This window comes from Brienomyrus brachyistius, chromosome 4 (assembly GCF_023856365.1).
Source record: "Brienomyrus brachyistius isolate T26 chromosome 4, BBRACH_0.4, whole genome shotgun sequence".
In the NCBI taxonomy this organism is placed as follows: Eukaryota; Metazoa; Chordata; class Actinopteri; order Osteoglossiformes; family Mormyridae; genus Brienomyrus; species Brienomyrus brachyistius.
The window spans coordinates 35479686-35495543 of NC_064536.1; the positions used below are offsets into that span (position 1 = coordinate 35479686).

At 49.9% G+C, this 15858-nt stretch overlaps 2 protein-coding genes across 7 annotated transcripts; both read right to left on the reverse strand.

Moving 5' to 3' along the window:
* Window positions 1–223: 223 nt before the first annotated feature.
* On the reverse strand, window positions 224–7920 carry zgc:112982 (uncharacterized protein LOC503771 homolog). Of its 2 annotated transcripts, none has more exons than XM_049011361.1 (11): window positions 7695–7920; window positions 7179–7263; window positions 6496–7086; window positions 5452–6165; window positions 1861–2030; window positions 1608–1746; window positions 1458–1515; window positions 1183–1301; window positions 963–1047; window positions 694–814; window positions 224–569 (listed from the first exon to the last, which is right to left on the reverse strand). In XM_049011361.1, the coding sequence occupies exons 2-11, from the start codon at window positions 7217–7219 to the stop codon at window positions 556–558; spliced, it is 2052 nt and encodes a 683-aa protein (XP_048867318.1). In that variant the 5' UTR covers window positions 7220–7263; window positions 7695–7920; the 3' UTR covers window positions 224–555. The 2 variants fall into 2 exon arrangements, with proteins under 2 accessions (XP_048867318.1, XP_048867317.1); XM_049011360.1 differs by having other exon boundaries at window positions 7179–7292.
* Window positions 7921–8178: 258 nt separating this feature from the next.
* On the reverse strand, window positions 8179–15601 carry map7d2b (MAP7 domain containing 2b). 5 transcript variants are annotated; one of them, XM_049012409.1, is made up of 13 exons: window positions 15355–15601; window positions 13853–13915; window positions 13551–13654; window positions 13209–13345; window positions 12808–13034; window positions 12565–12715; window positions 12106–12265; window positions 11881–11985; window positions 11740–11790; window positions 11207–11237; window positions 10008–10143; window positions 9344–9600; window positions 8179–9254 (listed from the first exon to the last, which is right to left on the reverse strand). In XM_049012409.1, the coding sequence occupies exons 1-12, from the start codon at window positions 15536–15538 to the stop codon at window positions 9348–9350; spliced, it is 1602 nt and encodes a 533-aa protein (XP_048868366.1). In that variant the 5' UTR covers window positions 15539–15601; the 3' UTR covers window positions 8179–9254; window positions 9344–9347. The 5 variants fall into 5 exon arrangements, with proteins under 5 accessions (XP_048868366.1, XP_048868364.1, XP_048868363.1 ...); XM_049012407.1 differs by having other exon boundaries at window positions 10008–10146; XM_049012406.1 differs by having other exon boundaries at window positions 11207–11285.
* Window positions 15602–15858: the final 257 nt, after the last annotated feature.

A 15858-nucleotide genomic window follows, 5' to 3' on the forward strand; every position in this document is an offset into this window, starting at 1 on the left:
CTCAGGCTGCATGTGTCAGTGTCGCACTGCTGGACCTTCACCATGACCTGAAAGATGATCCAGTGGGCTGATATCCCCACCCCCCAAGGGCTGCTCTGTGTCTTCCTTTTTTGGCCATCAAATCCATAATAGGTTGACCCACAGCCAAATGGTCATGATCAGGCTCTGAGAGTGCTTAAAGACCCTATGCGTCACCATGACACAGACAGACAGGAAACAAACCTTTTAAAACGCAGATTTATTCAGGCCCGGATTCCCTGCAGTGCAGTTGAGAATAGACCACAAAACAGCTGGCAGCATAAAGCAGCAGACGTGTCAGTTACATGGCCTCCCAAAGTGACACTGCCCGCCTGCATGTCCATACTCAGAACCCCCCCACCGCAGTCCGGACCGTATGTCTCAGACAGAACCAGGGAGGTACAATATAGGAATAACGCTTCCTTTGGATTTGGTGGGGCATACTGCTACACACAGAAGCAGCAGGGCCACAGGTCGCCCAGCGCCTCTACAAGCCTCACGCATCTTCATTTGCTGGAGTATCTTCATCTGTCCATCTCACCAATCGGTGACTGGAAGAGGGAGAGAGAGAACATGCTTGGGCTCGGGGGAGAGCAAGCATCTCTCTGTCTCACACACAGAAACAGCCTCAGGGATACAAACATAAGGCGGGCACGAAGCTGCTCTGCAGCTGACCTTTGGCACTGTTTTCAGTCTGGCGCCAGCGTGGTCCAGGGCGGTTCTGAATGCGGCTTGATTTGCTCTGCGGACCGAAACCAGGTCTAGTGAATCCAAGCCGCGTCTCGGAGACACTCCCCTAGAGGGATACACAGCACATCAACGACATGAGTTGCTGCCCCCTATAGGAAGTAGATAATTAAAAGAAACTCCTACTAATGTTCCCAGCAGCCCAAATTGCACTATGGCAGTGACCCCCCCCCACGAGGGCTGGTCCCGCCTCTTACTGCCTTGTTGCCCTTCTGCCCAGCTGCCGTCCAGCCTCCTAAGTTGCCCTGGGCCTTGCTGGAAAACTCGGTGTCACTCTGCATGCTGGGACAAAAGGTTACTGCCATTAGCCGCTATCCCAGAGTGCCCAGCACTGCTACCATTCACATAACTGTGACATCACTGGGTCATTGTAACTGCTGTCCCAACACACTGACACAAAGCACTCGTCTGTCTCACCTCCCAGGGGCCTGGCGAAAGCCCACACCAGGAATGGTGACCTTGACCTCCTCCAGCCGCTCTAGCCGGCGGCGTTCCAGGTCATGCCGGAGGTCACTGGGGTCATCCGGCGCTCGCCGCTTAAAACAGGAGAAACAGGAAGTGATTCGACAGGATCAAACAGAACCGTGTGGCCCATTTGTGAGCCATCGAAATAGAAACAATCGTGAAGATGAAGAGAGGATAGGAATCCTGCACTGCCATCCGGTGATAAAACACAGCACCTTTGCACCTACTTGTTTGGGCCCGACGTTCCGGAACGCTCTCAGCTCAGACAGGGACATGTCGATGCGTCTGTAAAAGTCAGATGACGTTACGTATGACACACATACAACAACTGACAGACTGCATGTGAGCGACAGCATGTACCAGTGTGGGGGGGTAACCTGTTTATCCGGGGGCTGCTGGCTCGTCCAGGCTTCTCCTCCTCCACCTGCTCCTCCTCCACATCCTCATTTAGCTGCCTACTCTGGACAGTGGAGAACCTCTGGTTGAGGGTCAGGAGTGGCCTCTTAAAACAGCGTTCTGTTAACAAGACAGAGATCAAATCAAATAACCAATGCTGAAAAGGGCTGCTGTACAATCTGCAAAAGCTGCCCGTACTCCGTGATGGAGGAGGGCCGCTCGTGTATGGCTGACCTTTGACCTGATGCACTAGAGTGATGATCTCCTGGGCAAATGTCCCCGAATGGGATGTGTTCTCTCCACGGGTCCCCAATTGCTCCAGTGCCGGCAGGAAGTCCAGGCGCTGCCGGCCCACGCTGACCAGGTCTAAAGACAGCTGCCGGTCCGTCGAGGACAGTGACTGGCTAGAAGGACATGAGAGAGTCAGTGGCTGTTTATTAAGGGTGTCCTGCTGACATGAGAGCACCACCAGTCGCGGCCGGTCCTCGGGATCCAGCATGGAGGAGCCATTTCCCAGATACACGAGCGACAGTCACACTTATCATCTACAGAGTGGTCTCTCGTTAAAGTTATGAACAAAATTTTCAAGAGGTCACAGCATCACTTTAGGTGCGTTGGAGATGGTTTGGAGAATAAGGTTTACATCTGGTGAAAACCTCCCCCGGGCAGGCAACTCAAAGCCAATGAGACAAGTGAAAGTTCATGCTTCCCTTCCAAATTTACTGTGTATCTCAACTGATTCAGATCAATAAATGTAAGATTTCCTGTTTCTCCTCCAGGGATGCTGGGCGTTCAGCTTCAGGACAAGATGCCTATAGCAAGCTTCCTTCAGCATAGCTCTAGGGTGGAATCACATCCAGAGGGTGATTGGAAACAGGAAGCTCCGATAGACAGCTGGTGAGGAAACACCAGCCATCAGTATGCCTGTTCTCCAAGATGTGTCTTCGGGCCAAAGCTCAAGCTCCTCAATCCCATCGGTCATCTCTGACTACATGAGGTTCTGGACATTGCATTCTTATCAACTGTCAGCAACAGGTAACGGTGGGAAGAAATATTTTTGAAATTATGGGAAGTGTGTCTCTCAATCCATGAACAAAATGAAACAAACACTGAAACAAAAGGAAGTATTACTTTGCAACTTCATCCATATTCTTCTATCTATTTATACCCGTGGACTCCTTCTTGAATAGACATTAGAAAACCTGACTTTGGATCCAGTGCTAGCTGGCTCAGCTCAAAGACTGTAGGGATTAAAGCTGGTTCAGAAACCCAGACACATCCAGAATGTAAAATTCCAAGGCGGTAATGCCGTCAGCTAGATGATCACCGAAGAAAATACAACAGCATGGCCCTCTTCGAATCTTCAACGGAAATCGAATACAGAAACCTACAGAAGTGATTTCAGTTGGCAGTTTGGTTTCTTGCTTTATTGTTTGTTCTTTAATTCTGACAGTTGTAAAACTACAGGTCCACTTTGAAAGTAAACTTAACGCTCATGGGTCCCATGTAGCCGAGAAACCAACTCATCAGTTAGCCGACTGATCATCACGAACAAAAGCATGATGCAGTTCGGTGTCAAGGCACAGTCATGGTGGTGGTCAGCGTTCATGTCCCAGAACATCCAGCTGGCCTCTCTTTAAAGACAGTGTAAAACTGGCAACCATTCAGCCTCCAGACGGAGCTGCTGCATCACTGGCTCATGTCTTCCAAATGACCCCATCTGGCATCTGCTACCTGCTTCCTGCGCTTAGCATCCATCAAGGCTCCACCCTTGAACCCAAGTGTATGTATTCCATCCTACTGCAAGGTCACTCGGATGAGAAGTGATAAAGCTGACATACCATCCACTCCGCATCCTGCCTTGGGGCCTGGGCTTCCCAGCAGACGTCATGGATACCAGACAGCCATTAAAAGCTTCTGCTTTCAGCTTCATGAGTGATGAACACAGAAACTCATGCCTAGAGGTTGCAGGATCTATTCAAGCTTCAGCTTCACATTCATGAGAAGAATCACAGGAAAGGATTTTTGATGAGTTTCTCCTGAGCATTTGTTGGGTATTCTGTGATGCAATATTCAGCCATTGAAAGCTGTCGGGCTGAGAGTCAGTGACTGTTTGTGGTGCTGGTGTGAGAGGCACAGTTGGACACAGCTGGTCCTCATCAGCGCTGTTTTGGCTGATTTAACATGTTGAATCGGTGACAGAGCTCTCTGATACAACTGTTTGTCAACTGCTTCAGCACAAAAACTCGCAGTTATGAGACATGTGAGCAAACTGATAGTCATTTATTCATTCAGCCAGCCAGCCAAAAACTTCTGAAAAAGGCTGATTTACCAATCATTTCAGAGGGCTTCATCCTGCAAGCCCTCCAAATCATACATATCCATTGCTTAAGGATCAAGACGACGATGATCATTAATTGTCAGATGAAATGGTGACTTTAGTCACATTAGTGCATAACTGTGGGAAGAGGTAAATGTAAATACTCCACTCTCCTTCCTGCATTTACACATCAATAGAAGACATGAATATATATCATAAATGACTTTACACTGGAATGTACTGATGAGACCTTAGATCTTATTTGAGCACGTTTACCATAACTGCTTGTGTTCTTCACCTGGTTTTTGGCATTGTGGTAACAGAGTCAGATTCCAGCCTTCACGGGTGTCATTTTAAAAAAATGCAACTGTATTCCAAAGACTGAGCTTCTTCGGTTCCTTTTGGCATCGGCCAAAATACTCTCATGTCACATTCCTCCTTTTACCTCTTCTTAGGCTCCCTATAGGCACTTGCATCAAGGTTAAGTCATTGGCGATGGCTTTCAAAACCATTAATGGACAGGCACCGATCTCCACCAAGATGCTCCTCAAGACCTAGTCCCATCTTACTGTCCTCGATCAGCAAAACAATGCCACTTGAAGATTCCTCCACCGTGTGAGGAGTCTCACTTCAGATGATTCTTTTGTGCAGTTCTCTGATGGTAGAATGAGCTGATGAACCACATCCAGTTATAAGATTCCCACTCCACCTTCAAGAAAAGCCTCGACACACCTATTGCAGGAATTCCTGTACTAACCTGAAACAACTATTTTCCCTGAATGTCCTTAATGTTATACTTTCTGTTCATTGAATAATCGTCTTACTAGGTTCTTGATTTGTTTGGAAGATGATGTGTAGCTCTTGTTCCAATACTGCTTACACTTGTACCTGTACAGAGGCTCAGTCTAGCTGCACTCATCCTGTTTTGATTCCTCGATGTCCGTTTGTAATGTGCTATTTGCTTCATTTGTAGGTGACTTCGGACAAAAACATCTGCTAAATAAAAATAAATAAAATGTAAATTCAAATTATCCTCCCCTTGACTCAAAATCCAGGTACTGACAGACCTTCTTCTACAGGAAGAATAAAATGGACATTATGAGAAAACACTGCTCCTGTTTTTTCCCCATGTAGCACAATTTTCTTAAAGGAGCTCTTCCTCCATCTCAGGCCTAGAGGGTGCACTTCACACTCCAGCTGTGAACTGTACTCAATACCATAAGACGATATACCATAACAGATGCAAGGTCGGCAAGTTCACGAAACAAACAAGTTTCAACAGCAGACTACGTAGTCCTTTATCCTTCCAGCAGAAACCAGTAGCCATACAACACTGTTTGTACCACAATGGTCCTCAGAAAGATGGTGATACGAGACCACAGTGGGAGCAGAAAGGCAGCAATGAACACCAGTGTGGCTTACGCCCTAGCGTACTGAGAGCAGAAGAGGGAAGCATGAACTTTCAACCACTGCCTGAGCTCCCGACAACTGCAGCGATACTATACCTGTTTCCTACTGCAGGGCCCCCCATGTCCACCTTGATAGTGAGAGTCTCCTGGGGGCGGTCTCTTCCACATGCTGCAGTGGGAGTTCTCTCCCCTTTGTCAGGCCGCGTTCCTGTCACCTTGATCTTGCTCTGTGGTGGCATTTGCAGCATTTTCTTTGTAGCTAAACTGGGTCCAACATATCGAAGGTCAACATCCCCATTAGAATCCATTGTCAGGCAATTAAGGAGGTCCTGAGACATGGGTTTGGCCTGTGATTCCTGCTGTCTTGGCAAACTTTGGGTTGAGGTCGCCTTATTCCGAATGGGGCTCCTCCTTTCGCGCACGGGGCTCCTCCTTTCGCGCACGGGGCTCCTCCTTTCGCGCACGGGGCTCCTCCTTTCGCGCACGGGGCTCCTCCTTTCGCGCACGGGGCTCCTCCTTTCGCGCACGGGGCTCCTCCTGTCCTGCAATGGCCCGACTCTGGGCTCCTTTTGTCCAAGATGAACCCTCTCCTGCTGCTCCTCTCCCGACCAGTCTCGCTCTTCACGGCCGTGTCTTTGGTGTTCACTACGATAGTAGCGATTGACCTGCGAGGGCGGACCGTGGTCTGAGATTCCATGGTCGTATTCCACAATGACGTGCCCCCGCCCTGGGCTGCTGGGGTCCCGATGTTCCCTCCCTGATCTCTCCCGTAAGTGCTGGAAATCCGGTGAATGAGCACCTTCCACAAACCTGTGTTGACAAAGCAAGTAACAGTGTTCAACACACATACACACAGAGTATTAAACTCAGTGCTCCTCATCACACCCACCACCAGTCCTAACCTTGCACTCTGGGGCTCTGCACTACATGGTCACCTTCCACATTCACACACACAGGCATCAGTCACATCTTACAGACAAATGGACCCTTTGCATGGGGCATGCAGTAGGTGAGTCTTTCTCTTCATGGCCTTGGGCTTGCGAGCACAGTTACCCGATCACTACGTCCCGGAATCACTCTAAGCGGGAGCTTCTGCAGTAACTGGTAGACCCATTGGCGATGTCCCCAACACTGACACACCTCTGTCTTCGTCCAGGATGGTAGAAGGCTGTCTCTCTGTGCTCCCTTGCTCCTCTCTCTGGAACCCATTCTTGCTGCTCCTGATGGTTACTGCTATGGCTACCTCTGTCCCATCCAGAAAGCGAGTCTCTCAGGTTGAGCCTGGCGTCATAGTGAGTGTCCGGCGAGGGCACCCTCTTCCTGGAGAAAACCCTTTCTTCAGGGTACCTCTGGAAGTTGTCATTGAAGGCTGTGCCCCTCCTGCTACCACTGCCACTCCGCTGCCCTGGGCTTTGTGGCCATCTTCCAAAAGACTGTCGGTGTTCATCATGACCCCTGTCCAGTACTGATAGTGGGCTTCCACGTCGCCTGACAGTGCTCCCGGCATGAGGGGATCGTCTCTGGGGACTACGGGAACGGCCTCTCTTCCACATCCGGTGTTGGTCTGGTGACCCTGCCCTGGGCCGGTCTTCACGGTGCCACCTGCCTCCTTGGGGCCAAGTGTCACCTCTCTCACCAGCTTGTCTGTGTAAGTCAAAATCCATAGCATGGCTGTCGGGACAGTGATGATCTTCAAAATGCCCCGAACTCCTCCTCTTTGAAGCACTCAATCTGTTTTAACAGACAGGAGATGCTTGTCTGAGGAGCTCCAGGAGAGGCTCTCTTCAAACACATAACCCACCCCCACCTCTCGAGGCACTGACCTGTACGGATGCACGGGAGATCTTGGGCGCGGTCTTGACATTACTTTTACCTTGATGTGACAGTGATAGCTGGATCCCTGGAGAACTTGAATTTAGTCGCAGACATAAGCGCTGCTGCTTGCGCAAATGACGGCAAAACATTTGACACAAAAAAATGAACTCAAGAAGAAGCATTCAGCACAATCAGATATATGCACAGATCAAAAAAATAACAAGATGCAACTGAGATAGGCTGAACCTAGAAGTGAGGCAGTTTAACACTCTCAACCTGTATTTCATAATAATGACCAGGTAAAGAATGGATCGCATACAAGTCAGTGATTTATTACGGAGCTGTAATAAACATTTACTCGGCATCCAAAACAGAAATCGTTTTCCGTGTAGCCCTCCAGGGCACCCCCCAAAGACCTGAGTTCAAGGGAGACAGGGTTAGCTGTGCCCGTGCTGGGGGCAGCCACAGAATAAAAAGTCCCTGGCAGTCTATCTGTTGCCTCGGATAGTTAGCGAATTACTTACCGCTCCCTTTACAAGCCGCAACACCAAAGTACTAGACGGCCTCACACGGAAAAGTTTATAAACTGAATTGCGAAAACAAACAGAGCGAGAAAACGGGTTTCCATATGACGTGACGACTCCAATTTCCACTATTACATATTTTTTAAGCGCTAGCTTAGTTTATGAGCCTACTGGTGCGCGAGCCACTGCATCTTAGTGACCCGGAAGCTTTCGGTCCATCGATGGGAGGGGGGAAGAGTCACACGGAAGTAATATCAAAAGGTACACTGCAAAGCGTATAAGTGTATTCTTGTGTTCTGCTTCAAAAGTGCATAGAATTGCAATCATTTTGGGAACTGAGCTTTTTTTCGAATATACAAGATATTAATATTAACGGAATATAGTATTATCAATGGAAGATATTCTGAGTGCCAATTACAACAGTAGTAGGATAAAGATTTCTCTGGAACGTTGTGTGTTCACAGACAGACAACCACAAGCGAAATCTGGTTGTAAGATTTTATTTTTCTTATCACTGAAGCTAAATTTCATGCATCAAGTCTACAATGGGTTATGCAGCCGCTGTCTGCTGCAGCCACCTCTTGACGTAGGAGACCACAGTGCACTTTCTGTTTCGTTCCAGTGCAGAGCTTCATCTTTATTGGGTAAACTCATGTGTCACAGTGATCTTCACGTACCTCCTTGTAATCACTCATTCATCAAAACACATTACAAAAGGTTCAAAAAACAGTGGCAGGACACTGTGACCACAGTGCAAAATGACATATACGCGCATATAACACTAACCCCCAAATCATTATACACATCTGAGCACAACATAATTTATGTGCAGATTCCCCATGGCAGTCAGTCTGACCAGACTGGGGCAATTGTCCTAACCTCCAGTTCTGCAGGTGGGGTAGCTGGATGATAATTTGCAACAAAACCACAGCACACAATACACTCCCAAATACCCTGACTTACAAAGCAGCTGGTTAAATGCAGGGTTAGCATCATTGCAGGATTTTGTAAGGATGATAATCTTATTATTAAGTAGTACGCAATATTTGCAAAATAGTATGAGCTAATTTGTCCTTCAAAAGATGTAGAATATGTGGATATGCTGCTTTTCCACACTAGGTCATGTTTGCTAATAGCTCTGTACACGTGCAGTGAATGAGTGGCCACCAACTTTCAATACTGTCCGGACGCAGAGCTGCAGCTTTTGACTGTGCAGCTTGTGAAAGCAGGTTGCTGTACATGACTTTTCTTTGGCAAATTTACACAAACACACACATTTGCGCTACTTTGACTCAATATGCCAAACACACTCGCTACAGAAAGATTCTACATACTTAAACCCATCTCTGAATTGCCTTCCATGTTAGACCTAGTAGATGCTACATTAAACAAACAGCACAAGATTGACAGATGAAGGTATCCCTGGGACAGAGGCTGTGGGAGTTTGCAGGAGATTCCAGTGCAGGCATCTATATAAGTAAAGTCTCCCGGTTCCATTGGGTTGCAGGAAGGTCTCTTTTGGACGGCTGCGGATCCATCCATGTGGTATTCCGGGCATTTCTGCAACCAGAAGGGAATTCAGTCAGTGCACAGGAAAGACATGGTCAATCGTAACTCCAACATGATCACACCAGGTATGGGGTTACTACCTGACTACTGCAGGCTGAGGGTGCCTGACCTCTGGGTCAGAGACTGGATCATCTGTGAGTCAGCGCTAGGGCAGAAGCCCTCAATCACGTTTTTGTTGCAGTCACCCAGGCTGGCCTCAGGAGAGAGTTTAGGATTGGACACGAAGCCCGTGAGGCGCAGCAGGTCGTCCAGGACCTGCCCACTGCTCGAGCTCTTGTTTTGGATCTCAGCAGGCAAGAATCCCTGGACAGGGAGGAGCTCCTCCTTAGAGACTGGGCTACATGGGAGAGCCAGGATAGGACATGGCCTGAGCGGTGTTTAGCTGCTTTCAGTTTCCCAAGGCCCATGCAAATATATACCCAGTGTGGTCATTTCGGTCATTTTTTTTAAACCAGAGTGGCAAGGGAACCATTTATTTTTATCGGATTGATATTATATATGATTGCTGCTTTGAAAAGCTTTTTAAAGTCATATTTACTAGAAATACATCAACCATCAAATCAGAAAAAATGTGCAGCTTATGATAGTAGCTAAAATATGCTTTAAGAGCATATTTTTCTCCACTAATAATTACTGGAACAGATTTTTTTTTCTTCTGATTTTAGAGGGTGTATTTTTGTAGATAAAGGTAAATAATATCATATCATAATAAATTTAATGCTGGGCATCAATACAGCAGCCCACCTGACATCCATGGCCTGAACTTCATCTGCAAGGTCGTCCACTTCTTGGCCAATGAGACAGGACACTGGAGGCCCCAGCTGCCCGAAGCTCCGCCCACTCACCTGGACATTTGCCTGCATGTTGACTTCCCCTGTCCCTGCTAGACACAACATTGCCTCATTGTCCAGCATTTGTGCAAGAGCCTAGACAGTCTGTCTTTTATTTGGATAACATGTTTCTATTTAGTCTATCAAAATGCTATCCCCTCTCTGGTCACAAGATGGAGCACTATCCTCGTAGCAGTGGTGTGTGTCAGTCCTGTGACTAAAAGGAGGGAGAAGTAAGAGACGAAGGGATGTAGGTAGGGATATGGTGCTACAGGTGGGGTGGATGTGGCTGGAGTGTGGCACTCCATAGTGGTTGGGTGTGACTGGAGTATGGTGATGCAGGGCAGGCGGGTGTGGCTGGAGTATGGTGGGCATGGCTGGAGTATGGTGATGCAGGGCGGGCGGGTGTGGCTGGAGTATGGTAATGCAGGGCGGGCGGGTGTGGCTGGAGTATGGTGGGCATGGCTGGAGTATGGTGATGCAGGGCGGGCGGGTGTGGCTAGAGTATGGTGGGCATGGCTGGAGTATGGTGATGCAGGGCGGGCGGGTGTGGCTGGAGTATGGTGGGCATGGCTGGAGTATGGTGATGCAGGGCGGGCGGGTGTGGCTGGAGTATGGTGGGCATGGCTGGAGTATGGTGATGCGGGCGGGTGTGGCTAGAGTATGGTGGGCATGGCTGGAGTATGGTGATGCAGGGCGGGCGGGTGTGGCTGGAGTATGGTGGGCATGGCTGGAGTATGGTGATGCAGGGCGGGCGGGTGTGGCTGGAGTATGGTGGGCATGGCTGGAGTATGGTGATGCAGGGCGGGCGGGTGTGGCTGGAGTATGGTGGGCATGGCTGGAGTATGGTGATGCAGGGCGGGCGGGTGTGGCTAGAGTATGGTGGGCATGGCTGGAGTATGGTGATGCAGGGCGGGCGGGTGTGGCTGGAGTATGGTGGGCATGGCTGGAGTATGGTGATGCAGGGCGAGCGGGTGTGGCTGGAGTATGGTGGGCATGGCTGGAGTATGGTGATGCAGGGCGGGCGGGTGTGGCTGGAGTATGGTGGGCATGGCTGGAGTATGGTGATGCAGGGCGGGCGGGTGTGGCTGGCAGAACTGTTTATGCACCTACCTCTGAGGCCATGTAGGGAGGATGAGACAGACTGCGAGAGAGAGACAGGACATGACGGCTCCACCCAAACAGCATCCTTCTGTGTCGACATGACACAACACAGCTGCATGAGCGATCAAGGCCAGTCTGACAGTGAGCCATATGCAGTCAGATACAGAGCACAGCTTTACTGAGTGCAAACCAGTGATGCACACTGAAGTGACACAAGGATGCATGCAGTGCACACTGCAGTGACACAAAATGGTAAGGATGTGTGCAGTGCACACTGAAGTGATAGAAGAATATATGCAGTGAACACTACAGTGTCACAAAAAGACAAAGATGTGCACACTCTTTTGGGTGTTTTACCCTGTCTAGATCTTCACCACATTACACTTTTTCAGGAGCATTTAGAAGAGTGTGTGACCTCATGGCTTTTTGTAAATTCTGAAATGAAACCACAGAGCACAATGACTATGTGTGCACACATGGTCGAAATCATACACTGAGTGTATGATTGCATGGTGCTGGGTTCATACACTGTGGATTCTGACCTTGGTCTCAGGATCCGTCTTCCTGGTCCTCTTCATGATCTCCTCAATCCTCTTTGGAGAGACAGAAAGAGTGTGTCTAAGCTTTGCTAAGAAGTGACAGCTGATTTTTAGCCACAATGCTGTATGCGTGAGAATGGGCACCTTTTTCCTCTGCAGTCTCTCCTGCTCTTCCTGCAGTTTCAGCATCTCCCTCTCAATGCGCTTACGTTCTGCCTCCTTCTTGGCCCGAAATTCCACCTCCACTCTCTGTAAGGAAGACAAACCCCCGCATCGCTCATGATCCTGCCATGATCCCTAATAATCCTGCCAATGGCTCCCTTTTCAGCTGTGCTGTCTTCACCTTTACTTCAGCTCTCTCACACACACCTCTCTCTCCAGCTCGGCCTGCAGATCCCTCCAGCGTTGCTCCTTGAGCCATCGTTCCTCCTCCAGTGCATGTCTCCGCTCCCGCTCCTCCCTCTGCCTCTTCTCCTCTAAGTGTCGTTCCTCTTCCTCTTGCTGCCTTCTCAGTTCCTCCTTTCTCAGCCTTCAAGATGGAGATATTGTCGTCTCAGTGCCCCCACACACGCACCTTTCCTCTTCCTCTTACCTACACACACATACCTCTCCTCTTCCTCCTTCCTGCACTCATGCGCCCCTCCTCCCCCTCCTATCTGCATGCACGTACGTCCCTTCTTCGGCCCTCATACACATACCTCTCCTCTTCCTTCTTCCCACACACATGCACCAATCTTCTTCATCCTGCCCACACACACACACCTCTCCTCTTCCTCCCGCTCACACACACATATATCTCTCCTCTTCGTCCTGCCTACACACACGCACCTCTCCTCTTCCTCCTGCTCACGTCGCTGCTTCTCCTCCTGCTCCTTCTGCAAACGGGCCTGGCGTCGTCTCTCTGCCAGGATTCTAGTGGCTTCCTCTGCATCTGTTGTCCCGGCAACAGGCTTTCCTGTAGGCGTCACTGGGGATGCATCTGTCACAGGGGTGGAAGTAGGACATCATTGTCAGGGACGACCAGACCACACAAACACTGGGACAGGAGGGCAGAAAGGAAAGGCGGCTGACCTGCAGCCAGCTCTCTGCTCGCCGGCCTGGGCATCTTCCTCTCGGGAGTCTCTGTCCTTGATGACCTCCTCTCAGAGGGGACGTGGTTTCTGGCCCCCTTCTCTTCCCCATCTAGCTTTCTATTTTCTGTGCCGTTGTATGCAGAGCCATTTTTCAGCGGTGATGGGGGGTACAGCCCCCCAGGGCATGGCGACTGGCCTCGCCTCCCGGGGAGGGAGGATTTTGCCCTGGCAGTGTGACACCAATGTTCAGTAAACCAGAGCAGCCACACAACAAACACAGCAGCAGTTCTGCAAGCACATTGACATTAACCAGGTAGGAAGTACATTCCAGTTAAACAAGAAGTAACAACAGCAGTTATAGGAAGGAAGTGGATATTAGAAAGTAAACAAAAATAAGACCTTCTGGGTGTGCCAGGACCCTGGTTCGGGGTACGGAGAGAGGGTCGCCTGGTCGGGGTGGCGGGTGACTCAGGGCGCCTGATGGGGGAGCTGCTGGGCAGGCTGACAGTGCATCTCTCTGCACCCAGTGGCTCCATCTGAAATATAGGAGCAACATTCCCATCAGTTTGTGGGTGAAATATAATTTTAAAGCCTTGTCACCCTGCTTGGGTACTTAAGGGAACATTCATGTTTTCATAGAAGACACTGAAGCCACAGAATGAAGGCGGCAGATAGTGGGAAGTGAGGGCCATCAGGGAAACAGCAGTACACTGTGTGCAGCAGGAGGATCCATGCAGTGACCTTAGCGAAGTCAGAGGTTCCAGCTGGTGATTCGTTTCTGCTCCTCTTTTCGTCAGTATGACTTAGAGAGCGCTGGTACATGGACCTCTGAGGGCTAGGAGGCACTAGGGGCAGAGATTAGGAACTGCCAGGTCAGACAGAACCACAGAGCATTTCCAACATCCAGCAAGTTTAATGGGAGCTGAGCCCAGACAGCCACTGTAACTGGGTTGCTATTTCTGAAAAATGGTCCCCACAATGTAATTTAAACATAATCCCCACACACACACACACACACACACACGTGAGCCCAATGTCATTACTGTATTCATCGATGATTCCAGGCAGGGCCTCAAGATCCGGAGTGAGGCTGCTTCCATAGGTACCTGTGGGGGTGGGCAGAGAGGCTGTTAAGTCTCCTCCGCAAACCTGACAGGAGAAAGACGTTTGCATGATCATAAAATCTAGCAGAGCAAACAGCCATTTCACTGCCGTAAATAAATCTGGGGCCAGGGTGCAGACGGCTTCCATCTTCCGCTGTGGGATCAGCATCAGGCTCCTCTCTCTGGGGACCCAGACGTGGCAGTGGAGACCAATGCAGAAGACTGTGTTGAGGTCAGTGTACTTGGCCACATGTATTCAATTACATTCTTCCTTGTATATTTAAATAATGACACTGATCCCAGTGCTGGGGCCACCCCGCCAGGCAGCCCTTAACCTGCAGCCTTTCGCAGAGCTGAGACTGATCCCAGATCAGTCTGCTTTTGCTTGCAGCTTGTAAATATTTGATGTCCCTGTGCAGTCATTTTTACTGCAGCTCCAGCACACTGATGGTAGCGGCCATTGCAAACCGACACACGCCCAAAACGACATCCTGCAAGGGTCATATACACACGCGTAATGACATGGTCCTGCCTGTATCACAGACACACAATGGCACGGTCCTGCCTGTATCACAGATACACAATGACACGGTCCTGCCTGTATCACAGACACACACAATGACACGGTCCTGCCTGTATCACAGACACACACAATGACACGGTCCTGCCTGTATCACAGACACACAATGACACGGTCCTGCCTGTATCACAGACACACACAATGACACGGTCCTGCCTATATCACAGACACACACAATGACACGGTCCTGCCTGTATCACAGACACACACAATGACACGGTCCTGCCTGTATCACAGACACACACACACACACAATAACAAGGTCCTGCCTGTATCACAGACACACACACAATAACAAGGTCCTGCCTGTATCACAGACACACACACAATAACAAGGTCCTGCCTGTATCACAGACACATACAATGACACAATCCTGCCTATATCATAGACACACACACACAATAACAAGGTCCTGCCTGTATCACAAACACAATGACATGATCCTGCCTATATCACAGACACACACACACAATAACAAAGTCCTGCCTGTATCACAGACACACAATGACATGGTCCTGCCTGTATCATAGACACACAATGACACGGTCCTGCCTGTATCACAGACATACACAATGACATGGTCCTGCCTGTATCACAAACACACAATGACACGGTCCTGCCTGTATCACAGACACACAATGACACGGTCCTGCCTGTATCACAGATACACACAATGACACGGTCCTGCTTATATGACAGACACACAATGACACGGTCCTGCCTGTACCACACACACACACGCACACTGCGCAGAGTGAGATCCGCACCCCTGCATTGCAGGATCCACACCCAGTCTCCAGTCACCCCCCCCCCCTACCGGTGCCCCGCCTCGGCCTCCAGTACTGCCAGGCCCTGACTCACCCTCCGGGGGGGTATCAGTGCCTGCCCAGGTCCAGCGCTTGACGCGGGGGTCGCTGTGCTCCGGGCCCAACTGGGAGAGTGACACCAGTTTCTGCTGCATGTTCTGCTCGAGCACAGGAAAGAAGAGGTTCTCCCTGACAGAGCCATCGCTGCGGCGACGCAGGCCGGGCGCTGGCTGCTCCATGGCACAGACTGTCCGGCTGCTCCCAGCTCTCTGCGCAGCTCTCTGCCAGCAGCCTTTCTCCTCTCTCCCTTTCTCTCCTTTTCCCTCCCTCCCCCCCTCGCTCGCTCCGCCCCCGCAGCATCCCCCGGGAACCGTAGACTCATCGCTCACACTGGTTGCTTCTCTCTCTATCTCTGAAACACCTCCATTACTAATTAACCCCTGCCAGGCTGGAGGCAGCACAGACGCAGGACAACAGAAGGGATGGGCAGCCTTACAGCAAGCAGGCCAATCAAACTGAACCATTGAGACTGATCTGGGGGTCGGACTATTTATGAAAA